Genomic DNA, 19223 nt, shown 5'->3' on the forward strand with positions numbered 1-19223 from the left:
AAATAAACAGAGAAAACTGGCAGCAACTTTCAGAGGAAAGTTTTAACAGCTACATTAGAACTTAGAGGACCTTTAAAACTTACATGACAGATTAATTAAACTTTACGTAGGAATATAATGTTTTCATTGCTTTAACAAAAACAGACTTTTAACAAACAAAGTTTTATGTTTTCTTATTAGATCTTTCTATCAGTGTTTTCAGTCCAGATGTTGTTACTGAGAGAATTTTAAAACCATAACTTGATATAAAAACAGGTGCATGGATTTCCTACATTCAAATAAAGGAAATAGTCTCAGGAACCAAAAGGACCAGCAGTATTTTGGACTTTGGTACAGAAAAACATCAGAGCGGCTGTGATGTCATGAAGTGATCAAACATCTTAAATAACGATGTGAGATCAAAGTTTTCATTCCTGAAATGAATCTAAAGCCTGGAGGGTTTATAAACGAACTGGTTTTATAAAGCCTGAAACATTGACCTTTAAATATAAACAATAATATTGCATTAAATTATCTGTATTAAGGCATATGTTGCTCGGCTCAGGCACAGGTGACATTCGGAGTTGTCTTTGCAAATTAAAAAAGGTTTTATTTACCTTTATATAAAAATAACAGCTCAACAAACTCGGTGCCTGACGCTCCCCAGAAGAACGGAAAACCGAGCACTGCGTTCCACGCATCAAAAAAACAGTTGCATTCAATGACATAAAGGAAATATCAGTTACTAAGTTATCAAGCTACAACAAAAAATGAATGAACTTATTATAAGAAACAAAACAAATTGGGTGGGGTACCTGTGAACTATAATACATATGAACAGTACAATAAATAAATAAACTAATAAATTTGGTGTCTCTCACACATATTTAAATAGCAATTCAGTTTTTATATTTACTTAGTGAAGATAATTAACCAGAAAAAGGAAAGTTTTCTATGTTGACTCTATAGATCTACATTCCTCTCATATTGTCTCTTTTGATCAAATTGTTTCTACTGATAAAATGTGTGAAGTCTCTTTTGCCTCGGTGATTTTAATCAAATGAGAATCTTATTTCTCTGTCAGACAACTTTTCACTAAACAACAACAGAGAATCATCATCGCCAGAGCTGCTGCTGTCTTTATCAGTGCAGTTCTTCTTCTACTCTCAGTGGTTGGAGTATCAGGTTTTCTCTCTGCTTCAGTTTCTTCCCTCCTTGCTGGGAACAAACCAGAGACATCCATTTAATTCAGCTGAAATTTAAAATTTCCATCAAAATACACAGAAAGTTTCTATTAATATTTCTATAAGAAACTTCACAAAATTTTAAATAAATCTTTTCTGACTGAACTCACCAGTAACGTTGAGTCGACATCTTCCAGAGTTGAATCCATCTTCAGTTTTCACGTCACACAGATACAGACCAGAGTCTTCAGTTCTCAGTCTGGACACATGGAGTCTGATTCGTCCTTCTCTGAGGACGTCTTTGTCAATCTGGACTCGTCCTGAAAACTGTTCATCCTGAGACTCTGGAATCTCAACACCTTCATGGACCTGATAGAGAACAAAGACTCCATGACCAGTGATCACTTCACAGAGGATGAATAGTTTCCTCCAGGATCCCTGAGTCTTGGTGGTGAAGGTCCACTCCAGAGTGATGCTGTGGTTCTCCTCTGCCTGATAGCTGCTCTGTGTCACATTCACTACAAATGTTGCTGCTGAGGAGACAGAGAGGGAAAGAGAGGAGCAGACACACTGAGAACTGGAACATGGGAGTCTTTCAGCTCCATCTAGAGAGCTTTCTGTCACAAAGACAAGATGGAGACTGACCACAGAGACATGAGCTGAGGATGAGGAGCAGCAGGATGCTGGAGATCATCTTCATCCTGAGAGAGGAAGAGGAGGAGAGGGAGCAGAACATCAGGAACATCATCACTAACAATACAAGGAACAACTGGACTCACAGCAGTGATTTATGGATTTCCTTCTTGCAATCTAAAATAATCCCACATGTTAAATCAAATAAACTCTCACTGAGTTTCACATGAGAATAAATATTCTGCATCAAACTGTTCTGGTAACTTGTCTGTTTAATCTCTAATTTACTGAATTAATTCAGTCAGGATATCAGCTGTTTGTCACCAACATTTCCTGCTGATGAGAAAAAGAAAAACAAAGTGAAGCAGAGAAATGTCTCCACCTGTTGGAGAACTAGAAGAACTACAGCTCCTCCCCAGTATTTACATTTAACCTGCATTTCTGACAATTTATAACAACCTGTTTAAATTCATAATTCAAACTTTACTGAGATAAAGTATTGATCATATTTGTGTGAACTCTTAGTGTTTATACTTTTAAAAGCTAAAGGAGACAGAAAATCAGCTGATTTACCTTTAAGATGTGACTGAAATTTGAATCCTGTGGAGGAAAAACAGGTTTAAGGTTTTTATTCTGACAGAATGACACGACTTTCACATTAAACTGTTGATGGACTAAGATTAGTTTTTTCTAACACAACAGTAGAATAATCATCTGGATTAAGAAAGAAAATGTATTTAATCTGCGTAAAGAACAAACACCAAGTTTGACTTTAGTTTAATTTAGAAAGAAAAGATGTTTAGATCTTTAGTTTTCAACAACCAGACATAGATTTGTTTTTCTGAAACTTTCTTTAAACAGAAGAACCTCAAACAGATTTAAAAATCACATTTGATCAAATAAAACAGATTTATTTGATCTGTTGAGACTTTAAATCCAAACATCTTCATAATTCAGAGATCTCTGGATTAAATCAATGGAATTAGACTAAATATAAATATATTTTTTATTAATTGTTCCAGCACTTGAACATTTTACAATTCAATAATGAAACAGGAATGAAAATAATTTGTTTTAGATTAAAATCATTTTGATTCCACTGATTTATTGACCTGATCTCAGATACATTAACATTTATTACTTATGTTATTGTCTTAGTTAACAGGCAAATTTACAAAAATATCAATATAACTATTGACTGAACTGAAGTCTAAACAACCAAACTAATATAAACTTACTTTTCTGGTTGGATTGTTTTCACTGTTTCTCAGAGTTTGTAGAGCCGTTTTCTTGTTGTGTGATTCATGTTGGAATGAGAAGCAACAGCAGTCTGCAACCTGACTGAGAGATTTTCTACACTACGTCACTTCCTGATACACGTTGTGGTCTGGTCTGCGGTTTTAAGTTCCATCCCTTCACCATGACCTTGTTCCTGTTTCTTAACATGTTTTGTTGATCAGTTTTTCACTTTTCAATGTTAAACCTGAGTTTTATCTCATTTTTAGAAATCCTCTGATTATTGAAAACTGAATCTGGATTCTGATTAGAATCAGTTTGATTCACTTCAGTTCAATAAAATCTATTCCAGAGGTTTATAGATCTAGAACCAGTAGATCTGCTGCTATAAACCAGATGTTTGCTCTAGTTGTTGTTTCATTTAACAGTTTTCTTCCTCTAACAGAGATCAGTTGATCTGTTGATTCTCAGAGAAATTAAAGTTTTTCTGATTCATTGAACTGAATCAGTTCATTCAGATCCTCCATGTTTTCATGTTTGGTGACCAAAAACATTTATTTCATCTGTTTGTAACAGAAAAATACAGTTTTCTCTAATTTCTCTAATTAAATTAAATAATTCACTTTTATGTTGATTATCATAAAAAGTAGATTGTTCACACAGTTAGTGGATCTATAGATCTATAGATCTATTATCAGTAACAACCAGAGTTAAATCATCCATATATGTGATGAATTTCTCTCTCTGACATTATAACCAGTTAATACTTTGGTATTTCTATTTTATGCTGAAAGTAAAAAAAAATAAATAAGAAACAATTTAATCTAACTTTTGATTTTATATTAAAGGCTTGTGAATCTCCAAACTACAGATGAAACATTTATCATGAGGTTTGGGAGACAAAACATTTCATCTGATGTTTTCACCACAGGGTGGATTTTACCCAGTGTCAAAATGTGAGTAAACAAAGTTTATGCAGCATAAAGAGCTTTCCTAGAACAGCTTAACCTGACTACTAATAATCAAATGGGAAGTGGAAATGTGTCTGTTCATCACTTCTCTCTTTTTCCAATCACTGCAGCCCAAGATCAGTTCAGATATTTCACTAAATTTCCCAGCATGCCTCTGGTTCATTTTCTACAATTTAACAATAAAAAACTGAGATCTGGAGAGTTTCTCTGAATAAATTCAGCGCAGAGCTCAGAAAATACATTCAATTGATATAAAATCATAAAATAATCATCATCTTCACAACATTTATTATAAACAGTCTGAATTCACAACAACATCAAGGCTTTTATTTAGATCCTAAAACTCAGAACCTGTAGTTCTGTCTGCAGCATTTCTAGGATGAAAACTGTCCAGATCCTTTCAGGAAGTGAAACATTTATTTTCTTCACATTCAGGACGTCCCAGTTTCAGACAGAGAGACTGAACTGGTGGAACTGGGAGGATTTATTTAAACTGAAATGAACCAACAGAGTTTAAATGTTAAAATGAATCCATCCAGATTCTGGGACAAAGTCTGTCAGAGACTCTGAGGTCCAGATGTTCTGGAAATGTTACTGAAACTCTTTTCCTGTCAAACGGACTCTGGTTCTGAATGTGGTTCTGGTAGAGATCAGAGTCTCTGGGTCGTCAGGAGGAAGCAGAACAGAACCTGATTCTATCACACTGTTGGACTTTAGATCACAGGAGAACAGATCCGTCCGTCTGTCTGTTCATGGTCTGTTTCTGTCGTTTCCTCCTTCAGTCTCTCCTCTGTCAGGATCTCAGTTTGGTTTCATGTTGTTGTTGATCTGCTGTCACTAAAACCAGCTGGTTTAAATATCACAGGATTCAATCTTCACATCACAACTAAGCAGAGAAAGTTTTCATTTCTTTGAAGGTTCTGGATGATAATATTCACCCAAACACCAACTGGGACCTGATGGGACTTGTTGTCTTTTAATAATCAACAGGCAATGATAATATAATTACAGTTTCTGACTTTTAGGATTCAAAATGTTTTGTAGAGACAAAGAGAAGAGAACAACTCAGGAAAAGATCCTTGATGATGTTGTGAGTTCAGACTGTTAAGGAGGAAGGAGTTTCAATCCAGATCTTCTGATTCTCTCAACTTGACCAGAAAGAAACTTCTGGACCAACAGCAGCAGCAGCTGCCAGTGATTTCTATTGTACAAACACATCAGGGTTTCTGTACTACTGAACTATTTAAATAGAATAAACAATATATACTCCTTCTATATTGCTATTATCACCTGAGGAGGTGAAATTACTACCACAACCCAGAACAAGCAGGAAACTCCATAAAGTTTCTAAATTCACAAATGAAATAAACAAACATCCATCTGAGATCTTATGCAGGAGAAACAAAACTTACTGATCTTAGTTAACCTGTGCATCGCTTTTAAATTGTTTTGTATTTGTTTAAATCTTGTGCATATGTATTAATTAGTTTTACTTCTGCCCAGATCCCTCTTGAAAATCAGATCTAGATCTCAGCGGGGTTTATCTGGATAAATTAAAAAATATATTAAATATACTGTTGACCAAACAACCAGCACTCACACTGAAGTATCATCATGTCAGAGCAGGAAGAGGAACGTGAAGGAGCCTCTATTTTTATCCTCACAGCGCCCCCTGCTGGCTGGTAATTGAAGCACATCTCAAGCATTGAGCTTCTTACCGCTACACATGAAAATAAAAAAGAGGAACCAGCAACCCTCCTGACCCCAAGGGGGAACAGAAAATGGATGGATTGTTACATTATTTTTATTCTTCTGCTTTCTCCTTTAGTTTGTTGTTTTGTTGTTTTGTTTTATTTCCTTCTAATTCATGTAAAGCATTTTGAATTGCCTTGTTGTTGAAAATGTGCTAAATAAGTAAAATTACATTACATTATCTAAGACAGTAAGGTAAGGCAGCATCAAAATAAAAAAACATCTTTATCATCATGTGATGAAAAACTGTTTAATTAGTTTAAACTAGAATAATGAGAGAACTCAGTCTTTATCAGATTTTCTACTTTTGATACATTTTATTTTTAGATAAAATACAATTAATACTTTTTTCAGTTTTCAGCAGAACAATAACTCATACAGTTTCTTATTTTCTTGTACTAAATTAATCTTCTTTAAATCACATTAGTTATAAAAGTTCAGCTTCTGTTCATCACAATATTTAATTTATCCCAAAAGATAAATTCAGTTCAGCAGTTCACAGCAACACAGTCTCACATATTACATGAAATAAAACAACAACCATTCACTGATTCACAAAAATACATTTGATCAAAATATAAAATTATGTGACACTTTGAGTTGAAATGTTAAGTTTAAAGAAAAAACCTTTAACCTGTTGAATATTTAACAACTTTGTAATAAAATGGCAACATTCATATTTATAATGTTTCAACAAAGAAACGACAAACTAACACTGACAGTAAAGATTTATGTTAAAGAAAAGCATAAAAACATTTATGTCACAATGTTGTTTATTAAATTCAAAAATAAATTTAATGTATAGAAATAATAGCTTTAAAGTTAATCCTTTGATTTCACCTAAAAATAGGAAAAAATGTGCTTTTATAACAACATTTTTAGATGTTTTGTTTCACAACATATTTATAAAAGTATTTATTAAATATATTTGTGAAAATAACACATTTAATATCTGCATAATTCAACAATAAAACAGTGTTTAAAAAACAAGAATGTAAACATAACAAATTTATCACTTTTGTCACAGTGATGGTTTGAACAACCACAAAATGATTGATGATCAATGAACCAATATATGATCAATAATTAATCAATACTTCTGACTGACTCCAGAAACCTTTAGAAATTATTTAAAATTTCTAAAACAATAACTATAAATGACTCAATTTCATCATGAGAATCTAACATGTTAATCAGAATAGATGGAAACAAATCTGATGTTTCTGTGGTGGAAAAATTAGTTTTAAACAAAATTATAGCAAACAACCACATTATATGTGTTGTTGTTGTTTTTTTTTATCTACACTTGATTCAAAATTATTGTTTCTTTTCATTCTAAACCAAATAATTGATATTGTTATTATTATTATTATTATTATTATTATTATTATTATTATTATTATTATTATTATTATTATTATTATTATTATTATTATTATTATTATTATTATTATTAGAACCATTACAGCTGCTGTCAGTCCCACAGTGATGAAGATGATGTTCCTTCCTCGTCTCTCTGGTTCTGGAGTCCAAGTTGGTCTCTGAGTTTGGATCTGATCAGCAACTGCTGGGAGAGAAATCAAAAATATTTATTAATATTTCATAAAAACTGAGATCCAGGAGGATTCATGTAAAAGAAGAAATTCAACAACTCAGGTCTCATGATTTTATCTGAGTAAAATATTTCTCCTCACCAGTAACGTTGAGTCGACATCTTCCAGAGTTGAATCCATCTTCAGTTTTCAAGTCACACAGATACAGACCAGAGTCTTCAGTCCTCAGTCTGGACACATGGAGTCAGGCATGATCAGGTGGCATGAGATCAGCTGCAACCTCAGCTGCTGAAACCTCAGCAGAGATCAGCTGCAATGTGTGGTTTTGTCCACATGGTGGCGCTCTAAGCTCTGACTAAGAGCTGCTCAGCAGTGAAAGTTAGTATTTCTCCTCCTTTCTGTCTTTATTCAGTTCTGATGTGAAAACACACATTTAGAAATGTTTCCTTTAATGAAATGTGTTTATTTCTGATTAGACGTGATTTAAGGGCAGATATGAATAAAAATAAGAACAACATTGAAACAATGTGAACATCAACCTGTGGAGAGACTTTGTGAAACAGAACAGATAAAAAAAGGAAACAATATATAAGCATTAATATATTTATATAACAATATAATCAGTTTCTCTGCAGCCACATGAATGATTCAATGATTAAAACTCCTCTGAAGAACCTGATGTCCTGCAGAGGAGCTGCTGCAATCATTGCAATCAAGTTGTTAGAACAAAGTCACATTCAAATGATGGAGGATGTTGTCCTTTCAATAGATACATAAAAAATAATAGGCTAAAATAATTGTCGTTTACATCTGGACCTGTTTTTTCTAATAATTTATTTTACTCATTTACCATTTCGTCATGTTTATTGTGTTTATAACTTGTTTTCATCTTTTCTTGTTATTCCATATTCCATGGTGGGCTGTTTGATTCAATGTCCTCAGAAATGTCTCTTACTTGCTTGGTTTCTGTCTCATGCTCGATAACATTCTACAATCTGATGTACATTTATTTTATCCTCTTATCAGACCCTTTGTTAGCTGACAGTGTTTTGATTGTTCTGTTCTGTGAACTTTTGTTTTGATGACTCTGGTTAGTTTTTTTGTTTTGTTTTGTTTTTTTTATTTGTTTTTTTATTTTTATCCTTGTTGTTTTGTCCTCTAATTTGCCTGTTTATTCTTGAAAATCATAAATAAATAAAAAATAAAAAAATGATGGAGGATGTTGAGCTCCATCAACATCCTCCATCATTTGGAGGATGTTGATCCTCCAAATGATGATCAACATGAGGATCAGAACGGTTCTCAACTCTCACTGTGAGTTTGGTGATCTATTTATCATCTGCTTCTTCTCTTTTTCTATTTTTAATAACATAACAAATAATCAAACCAATAATCAGTGCAGCGATCAGAATGGCTCCAATAATCAGTCCAATAATCAATCCAACATCTTTGTTTCTGCTTCCATCTTCTTCTCTTCCCACCTTGTTTTCTGTAAAACAGAATCAGAGCTGAAGGTCAGAATCCATTTCTCTTCATCTGCTGCTCTCAGACCAGCTGCTTTCTGCAGCAGCTTTAGAAAACACAAACATCTGGTCTGACAGGTTGACTGCAGAACCAGAACCACATCTGGCCTTAAAGGGATATTCCCCCTTAGATTAGCCACAGCCCCCACAGAGACTCTAAAGACATTTTCACCTTTAAGAAGATTCACTGATCTGAACATTAAAACACTTTATGCAGCTTCCTTCTTTCACAGGAATATAGAAACCATGAAAACTCACCTGTAGGAGGCGCCACATCCAGGAAGACAGTCCTGATGTATTCAGAGTTGAAATTGATTGTCTTCCTACCAGATGATTCTCTCTTAAAAACTCGACACTCGTATTTTCCCGAGTCGCTGGGCATCACGTTGCTCAGAAGCAAAGACACGTCTCCGTCCTTCATCCGTCTGTCCTGCAGCTCCACCCGCTTCCTAAAAGATGGATGCTGGTTCTCTGGATCAGGCTGATCACCTCTGAACAGGAGGACATTTTCTTCTGGTTCCAGGTCTGATCGGGTCCACTCCACATCCACAGCAGGTTTGTTGTTGGGGAGTTGGCATGGCAGAGAGACCTTCTGTCCAGGAACAGCTGAGATGATTTTATGAACTACAGGACAGAGTATAGAGAGCAGAAAGGTCAGAGGTCAAAGTGAAGCGGTCCACTTCCACAGCAGCAGCAGAGACCAAGGAGAGACACTGAACTCTGACCTGGACTGGAACAACAGATCTGGGGCCTCATGAATAAATCAGAGCTCAGTTTTCACAATAAAACAAACAAAAAATCTGGATGCATAAAGCCGTGATCACTTTTCCTTTATAAATCACAATCTGGGGGAAATAGAGAGCAGCTGCTGGTCGCCTGTTAACATCCATAAATACATTTAAATTAGTATAAATACCAGGAAGTCTGCCACCATGTGAACCAGTAACCATGGCAACATGGTCCATTGAGTGGGAATGTGGACGTTTATTCCAAATAGAGAAATCATATTTATAAGTTTACATTTATATAACAGTGATGGTTTCTGTCCATAAAGCTGGCGGCTCGACTGCAGCTGGTACCGGTACTGCACGGCTCCTTCTTTAAGTTTTGCTCAGAGCTCCAGGATGATCAGTCTGGATTAATCTAAACACTAATAAAGTAATAAATTTTGACTTTGTTTTAACTCCTCATTTAACTTGTTCCATAACTTTAGCACATGAATTGAAAATAAAAGCTCTTTCTACGAATCTTTAAGTTTGAGTTTCCCAGTAATATCCCCCTTCTCTTTCAGAAAACATGCTCTCTATGAGCTCAGGCACAACTTTATTAGATGCCTTAAACATGATTTGAGTAATTTTAAATTCCACCAGCTTATTATAGATTTTAATACTAATGGGTTTGTGTGTGTAACAGAGTTACAAATGTGTTTTTTGTTCAATTATTTTTTCTTATTCATTTTATATTAAGAATTTGTAAATTTTATCTTATTCAGTTATTTTTGTTTCCTGTTTGTTGTTTTTGCCTGCGGGGGTCGCCCTTTCGCAGCGTTTGTTTTTCTGTATGGAAGTTGTTTATGTAGAAGTCTCTAACATATGTTGTTTATTATTGTTTGTTAGTCTATTATTTTACAGTTTTGACCCTCGTTGTGGGTTTTTTATCAACAGTATTATTATAATTTCCTTTTTCTTTATTTTAGCGCGAACAACCGTTGCTAGTCCAGCACAGCTCGGTTGAACATTGTTTTTATTTTCACATTTAGGGCTGGAGTGCAGGGAGAGGGAGTAGAAGAGGTGGTTGATTTGTTTTCTCTTCTTTCCCAGAATAAAAAAATATATATCTAGTTGAGGCCTGACTGAGTGACTTCCAGAGATTTATTGATGCCACCCGTTACATGTGCTCATAATAACCAACATTATGGATGATTCTAACGGCTCGTTTCTGTAGGATATTTAGTGGATGTAAAGAGCTTTTGCAATAATTCCCCACCCCTCTGAACAATATGTTAAATATGGTAAAATTGATATACATTATATAGAATATGAAGTGATCTGTTATTCAGAACTTGTCTAGTTTTAGTCAGGATTGATTTTCTCCTGCTTAGTTAATTCTGTAAATGTTTAATATAAAGTTTCCAACTGATTTTGTCATGTATTATTACACTGAGAAACTTATTAACATAAACCCTTTATGGAGTTACACCGTCTATATGAACTTGAATTTGAGTATTTTTGTTTCCAAAAACCAGGATTTTAGTCTTGTCCAAATTTAGTGATAATTTGTTTTTGTCAAACCATTTTTTAATTTACTGATTTCTACAGAAAGAAGTTGTAAGTTTTCACCAGAGTCTAGAATATTTGTGTCGTCAGCAAATAACACAAATTTAATACATTAGACACTTTGATTATGTTGTTTATATACAAATTAAATAAAACTGGTCTCAGTACGGACCCTTGAGGAACTCCGCACAAAAATGTAGTTCTGGACTGGACTACAATTTCTGGGTCCTCTAACCAGAACCGGCCCAAAGTAATGGACCGAGAACATCCAAACCCTCTAAATGCTTCAATTTTAGTAAAAACCACAAATTTACAATTTTAGCATTTGTTTGGGAATATTAAAATGTGTTTGTTTGTTTTGGGAGTTTGAATGGGAATACTATTAAATTTGGTTTAACTATTTACAATGAAAAAAAAAAATATTTTACACTGTTTAAAATTTCAATTTACTTTGTAAATGTGCATAAATACTCTTTGTTTAATCACAGCTACATTTGATTCTGAGTTTTATGCTATAGTCTTTGTGTTTGAGCTTTTTTTGTGCATCTCACCAAATAGTCACCAATTATCAATGATTTCTTTAAGCCAATTAAACTCGGCTTCCTCTCCCAGACAGTGATGGTGACGTTCTTAACCACAGAGGGGCCCATAATTCATATTGAGCTCAGGGCCCCGTTTCACCTTGAACCAGCCCTGAACAAAACACACCTCTGTGTATGAATGACTGCTTTCTTGATCACTGCTTTAGGAAAAACACCCACATAAACTAAAGTGGACCATTGCTGCCAGAACCAAACCCAGTGAGAGTCCAGAGACTCGGACCGTGGTGATCACGGCCCTGAGAAGCTGTGGGAGTCGTCCTTCATTTACATTTATAACATTTATGCACTCACAGCGCTTCACTGTGGAGGAGGAGCTGCAGCCAAGAGCAAGGAAAAAGGTGTGAGCAGCACATACAAGGTGGTGATTGTCAGCACTAAGAGCCTTCTCCTGACTCTGGTTGGTTGTTTGGCTGAGAGTTTTATTTGCTTACAGATGCACATAGAAGTGCTGCATGTTTTGCTCTCAGCAGAAAATCCACTTAACCCTTTACTTTCATCAGCCAATGGAAATGTATTCTTACATCAGTCCAGTCCTTTACATGGCCGAACTCAGGGATGAATCTAAAGGGGCCAGTGGCCCTATAGACCTGGAACTGGACCAAGTATTGAAGAGATACTAAATATGGTTCTTATGATGAAATATGCTGCCACAGAAACTGTAACTAATTTATCCCTTCAACCAATTTAAGTTTTTACCTTCACAGTTTCACTATAATAATGAAATAAAATGAAGATGTTGCACTTTTGGCTTCAGCAGTTTTGTGATAGAATCACAGTTTTCATCTATTAGATCAGCTGATTTCCCAGGTGAATTTGGTCTAGAATCACCACTCTATGTTGAGGTCGACCTACTGAACTCTAGTGCTTAGAGATGTGATCAAACATGAGCTTTAATAAAGAGGCTAAACCATTTCACTAATAAACAGTTTATATTTATGCTCAACAAAGACATAAAAAGTTAAAAGTAAAAAGAAAAAACTGACCAAATAACTCACCGTTGAGTTGACATTTTTCCTTGTCGGAACCGTCTTCAGTTTTCACTACACACAGATACTGACCAGAGTCTTCAGTCCTCAGTCTGGACACATGGAGTCTGATTCGTCCTTCTCTGAGGACGTCTTTGTCACTCTGGACTCGTCCTGAAAACTGTTTATCCTGAGAATCTGGAATCTCAACACCATTATGGACCTGATAGAAGATCAATTCTTTATGAGCCACCACGCTGCAATAAATGAACAGTTCCCTGTAGGATCCCTGAGTCTTGGTGGTGAAGGTCCACTCCAGAGTGATGCTGTGGTTCTCCTCTGCCTGATAGCTGCTCTGTGTCACATTCACTACAAATGTTGCTGCTGAGGAGACAGAGAGGGAAAGAGAGGAGCAGACACACTGAGAACTGGAACATGGGAGTCTTTCAGCTCCATCTAGAGAGCTTTCTGTCACAAAGACAAGATGGAGACTGACCACAGAGACATGAGCTGAGGATGAGGAGCAGCAGGATGCTGGAGATCATCTTCATCCTGAGAGAGGAAGAGGAGGAGAGGCAGCAGAACATCAGGAACATCATCACTAACAATACAAGGAACAACTGGATTCATAACAACTCAGTCTGACTTCATTTAGACCATACCTGTCTCATGGCATAAAAATATAAAAATCAATCTATTACAGGATTTTGTCAATCACAGCACAAATCATCTCTCTCCTCTAAAACATTTGCTGGTCATTCTTTTTGTCTTGTTGATGTATTCCTCCTCTGAGAGCCAGTAGGGTTAGCAGAGTAACTGATTAACGGTTTACATGAAGTTCATTTACTAACTCTCTTCATTGATGACGTGAGAGACGGGATCTCCCTTTCTGTCTCCTCTCCAGGGGCTTCATGTATAAAAGAGTTTCAGACGCTGATGGACGATTTTCCAATGAAGCTTCAGGTAAAAGTTTATGCCGTCCAGATGAAACACAAAATGGAGGATTATAAAATGTTTCACTTAGACTGATCAGATCTGCAGATGCTTAATTAGTTTAGCTTAAAGTTTAGTTTTAGTTTAAAAACTGACAGGAAGTTGTTAATTATTATAAAACTGAAACTAAACATATTTGTTAACTGATTTTTTCTGTAATGATCTCTGTTACACGGAAACGGACGTTTTTCCGCAAACATGATTCATAGAGAAGAAAATACGCATTTATAGCAAATATTTAATAATAAAAAGCTGAAATGACCTTTGCATCAAAATTTTATAAAAAAACAAAGGAACATAGTCACGTAAAATAGGTCCTTTATTACGAAAATCAACACATGGCGAGAAATTTTGCTTTATTTAATCTGTTTAGTCAAAACCTCTACAGAGTTTATAGCGTTGTTATTAATATAAAAATATGTTCTGTAATAACAAACTCCTACCACTGTTGTCACATTTGGTCCCTCCAAAACAATATTTTAAATAGAATAAATTAATCTGAGTAACAGAATAACAGATCATTGTTTCTGGTTTTAGTCCAGAAATTATTTAAAACATGAATTTGAAGCAAATCAATAAACGGCTCAAAGTTATTATTATTATTATTACAATCTAATATGTCAAACAGAACAAGTTCAAACAAATCTGTTCTTCGTCATAAAGTTTGGTTTCTTTTCTTCCTAAACCAAATAATTTATTTTATAATTCGAACCATTACTACGGTGGCCCTGAGGTGGAAACCAGTTCAACACGTTCAAAAACAGAACATTAACAAAATGGAAAGGATTAAGTCCATTAAATTAGTCTTGTTCAAAATAAATGACATTATGATTCAGAGATTTCATTTTCATCTACATGTTTTAAATCTGCAGTCATTCTATGAACCTAAAACCTTTTTTCCAGCTCAACAATAAATAATTTCTCACTGCATGAGGAACTTATTTAACCTGATTCCTTCTTTAACTATCATGTTTTTGGGTCAAAGTTCAGTTTTTCATTTAAAATCTCCACCATATTCTTCAGCAGATCGTCTCAATAAATGATATAAAATCTTTGTTTCTATTATTGTCTGTGGTTTTGAAACAGATTCTCTAAACGTCTGTCAGAAACCAGAAAGTCAATTTATTATTTTATTACATCTCTAGTATCTAGTAATATCTAGTTTGTCAACAACACTAATGATTATCAAGTCTTAAATATTTTAACAGAGTTCATCTTAAAAGAGTCAGAATAAAAACTGACCAACAATAAACTAGAAGAGACAAACTGACCTGTAACCTGCTGGATGAAACCTGTGGAGTGTGAAGATATTTCCAGTTGTGCTCTTTGCTTTTCACTGGGGAGTTTCTGGGTGGAACATATAAAACCCAGTGGGTTTTATATGTTCCACCCAGTCAGTGGTGTCACAGTAAAGGCAGAATAAATTCAGAGATCTAATAAGATATTTTCATTTTCTGCTCAAACCCTTCAGGCTACATTCCTGTACTTGTTTCTTCTTGTCTCTCTGGTTTATAAACAGCCTCGTCTTTCACACACAACGTTCCAGCTTTTCATATTAAATCCAATTCCTGGAACAATTTTTTATCTTTATCGATGTTTTTCCACAATTCATTATTTTTACACATTTCTAAACACATTTTCAGCCACTAAATTTTCCACATTAATTAATCTCTGAACTTTAATATGAACCACTGAAGGTGAACATGATTAAAGCTCAGATGTCAGAAAATAAACAGAAATAACTCTTCAGTCTAATAATGTGAAAAATAACCAGTTAATGGTGCCAACAGGTTTAGAAGATTCAAATTAATAACAAACAGAAATAATTGAAATAAGGGAGAATAAAAGCTGATGGATTATTAATGCATGAAAACTTCATGCAGTGAAACACAAAAGACTGAAATAAAAATGAAAAATCTTCCATTAGTCAATTTAACTGATGGAAATAAAACATAAAATTTTAATGATGATGTAGCCAATTATAGATAATATTTAATAAGATGAAATAAAACTGAGTAAAATGAACACATATTAAAGAGAATTACAGACGTCCATGTAAATCCTGATACATCAATCAATAACACATTCATCTGATCCTCTATTTTATTTTTAAATAGAGAAATGTTCTGTTACTCTTTCACACTGACAATGTGACTTAATTCTATCAATCAATCAAACTTTATTTGTATAGCACATTTCAGCAGCAAGGCATTTCAAAGTGCTTTACATCAAATCAAACACAGAAACACAATGTAACATAGAATCAACAATAAAAACACAATATCAAGTCAGATTCCGTCAATAAATTTATAATTGATTACGTTTCAAATACAACTCTAAACAAGTGGGTTTTTAGTTGAGATTTAAAGGAAGTCAGTGTTTCAGCTGTTTTACAGTTTTCTGGAAGTTTGTTCCAGATTTGTGGTGCATAGATGCTGAATGCCGCCTCTCCTCGTTTGGTTCTGGTTCTGGGGATGCAGAGCAGAACCAGAACCAGAACCTGAGAGTTCTGGAAGGTTGATACAACAGCAGCAAATCTTTAATGTATTGTGGTGCTAAACCATTCAGTGATTTATAAACTAACAACAGTATTTTAAAGTCTATTTTTTGAGCTACAGGGAGCCAGTGGAGGGACTTTAAAACTGGTGTTATGTGCTCTATCTTCCTGGTTTTAGTGAGAACACGAGCAGCAGCATTCTGGATCAGCTGCAGCTGTTTGATTGATTTGTTGGAGAGGCCTGTGAAGACGCCGTTACAATAATCAATACGACTGAAGATAAACGCATGGATGAGTTTCTCTAGATCTGGCTGAGACATTAGTCCTTTAATCCTGGAAATGTTCTTCAAGTGATAGAAGGCTGTCTTTGTGACTGTCTTTATGTGGCTCTGAAGGTTCAGGTCAGAGTCAATCACTACTCCCAGGTGTCAGGCCTGATCGCTGGTTTGTAGTTGTAATAACTGAAGCTGTTCACTGACTCTAGATCTATAACTCTAGATCGATAACTCTTGATTTATAACTCTAGATCTATAACTCTACATCGTTCCTCTTTAGGTCCAAAAATAATAACTTCAGTTCTGTTTCTGTTCAGCTGGAGGAAGTTTTGGCACATCCACACCTTTATCTGTCCTAAGCATCTGTTCAGTGATTGGATGGGGTCAAAGGTCACCTGGTGACATTATAATGTAGAGCTGTGTGTCATCTGCATAGTTATGGTAGCTAATATTATTTCCTGTTATAACCTGAGTTAGTGGGAGCATATAGATATTGAATAAGAGGGGTCCTAGGATTGAACCTTGGGGTACCCCACATGTGACCTTTGACCTCTTTGATGAGAAGTTTCCAGTTGAAACAAACAAATCCCTGTTCTTTATGTAAGATTCAAACCAGTTAAGCACTGGACCGGAGAGTCCGACCCAACTCTCCAGTTGATTCAGTAATATTTCATGGTCAACAGTGTCAAAAGCTGCACCGAGGTCCAACAGAACCAGCACTGTGGTTCTTCCACAGTCCGTATTGATATGGATGTCATTGAACACTTTGACTAGGCCAGTTTCTGTGCTGTGGTGAGACCGGAAACCAGATTGGAAGGAGTCAAAGCGGTTGGTTATCGTTAGGAAGCTATTTAACTGTTTACACAAAACTTTTTCAATAACTTTGCTGATGAGTCAGCAAATTAATTCTGCAGTAGTGATTTGTCTAGATTGTTCTTTTTTATCTGTGGTTTGATTACTGCTGTTTTCAAAGCCTGGGGGAAAACGCCTGATGAGAGTAATGAGTTCATTATTTGGATCAGATCAGTAGCAACAACAGTTTTTTGTTTAAAGCCGAAACAAAAACAAAAACCTCCCCCATCAGAAGTGAAGTTAACTGGAAAGTTTGTGCCCCAAGGTGAGACAAGACTGTTCATGTTGGCTGTGAACAGAGTCTTGTCTAAACCTAAAACTTCTTTATTGCTCAGAGGAAAAAAAACAAACCTTCTGCCTCCTGTTATTTTTCCTCCAGGTTGAGCTACTCAGGTTACAGCAGTTGTTCCCAAAGATTTTCTTGGCTCCTCTATGGATTACAATAAAATGCCCCCAAAAGAGAAAATGAAATCAAGTGGACTCACATCGTTCAACCAGACATAAACCTGAACATATATTTTGTTTTCAAACTCCACTGAAGTTTATTTCAGACTTCAGGTTGCAATAAAACAAACTATAAACCATCTTTACAGTGAAACACTTTAGTGTAACTATCTCTGTTTTTTTTTTCATTCATCCATACTGCTTCCCACACTCCCTCCACAATGGAGTTAGTCGTATTTTCAAAACCAAAATGTTATCAGTTCTGAGGACAAGAATGTCAAGAAAGGTTAAACTAACTGTCCAATCCAAGTCAAGCAGAAGAATTGGACCAAACTAAACTAAGAGCTGGTTTTTAGCCGGCTGGATCAAATGATTAATTTTGGTGAATTGTTATTACTTGTTTAACTGAACCTTCTGATAATAGAGAAATAAATGTTTAGGAATAAATGTTGGTTGTGTAACAAGCTGCTGCTGCTGGTGAATGATATTGTCAGATATTAATTTAGTATTAACTTACTAAGCTTCTTTTAGAAACTCTCCATGTTTGTTCTGCATTTTCATTCCTGCTGCAGAAACTGGAAATTGTTGTAAATCTGCTGTAAATGAAAACTGGAGCTAAAGTCAAACAGGATCTTTTATGATGCCTCTGATGATTCAGAGGCATCATAAAACTGAGGGTTTTTCCTCTCAGTCGAGGTTTTGTGGTTTATCTACCAAAACAGGAGGATATGAGAATATGAAATTTTGTGTTTTTTGTTTTAGTTCCTGTGTTGTCCAGTCTACCCTTGATTGATCCCAGCTGTGTCCTGTTTCCTCTGATTACCTTCCCTGTACATTTAACTCCACCTGTGTCTCTTGTTTCCTGTTGGGTCCTTTCAAAGTTGTCTTTGCTGTTTGTCTTCCTTACTAGTGATACCAGCGTAGCAGTTCAGATCTCTTGTTCTGTTCTGAATGTTCAGATAAATAACAGAAACTACAAACTAAAATAAAGATGTTATTGTGTTTATTCCAGACTACCGTAATGTTTCTCTTTGATACTTTGATTGTCTAAAGCCAAATGTTTCATTTAAACATTCAGATTTTATTCAATGCTTCATGTATGAAATTAGAAATCCTTTTATAAAGATTTCAAAATAATCAGTTTGTTTAATGTTTGCATTTAAAATTCAGAACAGATCCATCAACATACTGAACTGAATAGAAAACAAAGATTGTAGCTTTTATTTTATTTGATCTGTTTAAAGCTAAAAATAATTAAATTAGCTTTTTTTTTTGTTATCTTTTGTTTATCTTTAAACCTAAAAACAGTCGAGATGGAGAGGAAAAGAAAATGGTTTCTAAAAAGCTTCAACTATAATTGTAACTTTTTTATGCTGTCAAGATGAAACTTGACGAGAGCTTTAATATAAACAGAACTGACCTTAAATCAATCAGATATTAAGGTCTGTAAGGTGACAACCAGACTGAACTCTGACAATAAGAACCTGA

The 19223-nt window shown here is 35.0% G+C and overlaps 1 protein-coding gene across 4 annotated transcripts; it reads right to left on the reverse strand.

Annotated features, from left to right (window-relative positions):
* Positions 1–8317: 8317 nt before the first annotated feature.
* Positions 8318–15016, reverse strand: LOC122821028 (programmed cell death 1 ligand 1-like). 4 transcript variants are annotated; one of them, XM_044098856.1, is made up of 5 exons: positions 14939–15016; positions 13171–13226; positions 12705–13055; positions 9090–9455; positions 8318–8797 (listed from the first exon to the last, which is right to left on the reverse strand). In XM_044098856.1, exons 2-5 carry the CDS (start codon positions 13223–13225, stop codon positions 8637–8639), a joined length of 933 nt encoding a protein of 310 aa, XP_043954791.1. In that variant the 5' UTR covers position 13226; positions 14939–15016; the 3' UTR covers positions 8318–8636. The 4 variants fall into 4 exon arrangements, with proteins under 4 accessions (XP_043954791.1, XP_043954790.1, XP_043954789.1 ...); XM_044098855.1 differs by having other exon boundaries at positions 12705–13058; XM_044098854.1 differs by lacking the exon at positions 14939–15016 and having other exon boundaries at positions 13171–13294.
* Between the last annotated feature and the right edge of the window lie 4207 nt (positions 15017–19223).

The sequence above is a fragment of the Gambusia affinis genome, linkage group LG18 (genome assembly GCF_019740435.1).
Source record: "Gambusia affinis linkage group LG18, SWU_Gaff_1.0, whole genome shotgun sequence".
In the NCBI taxonomy this organism is placed as follows: domain Eukaryota; kingdom Metazoa; phylum Chordata; class Actinopteri; order Cyprinodontiformes; family Poeciliidae; genus Gambusia; species Gambusia affinis.

Excerpts from the sequence above, each read along its gene's own strand:
- LOC122821028 (XM_044098853.1), bottom strand. The coding sequence starts at position 13,273 with ATGATGTTCCTGATGTTCTGCTGCCTCTCCTCCTCTTCCTCTCTCAGG. Across the intron at positions 13,059-13,170 it reads CCTCAGCTCATGTCTCTGTG|CAGCAACATTTGTAGTGAAT; the intron begins GTCAGTCTCCAT and ends CTGTCTCCTCAG. Across the intron at positions 9,456-12,704 it reads GGAAAAATGTCAACTCAACG|TTCATAAAATCATCTCAGCT; the intron begins GTGAGTTATTTG and ends TCTGTCCTGTAG.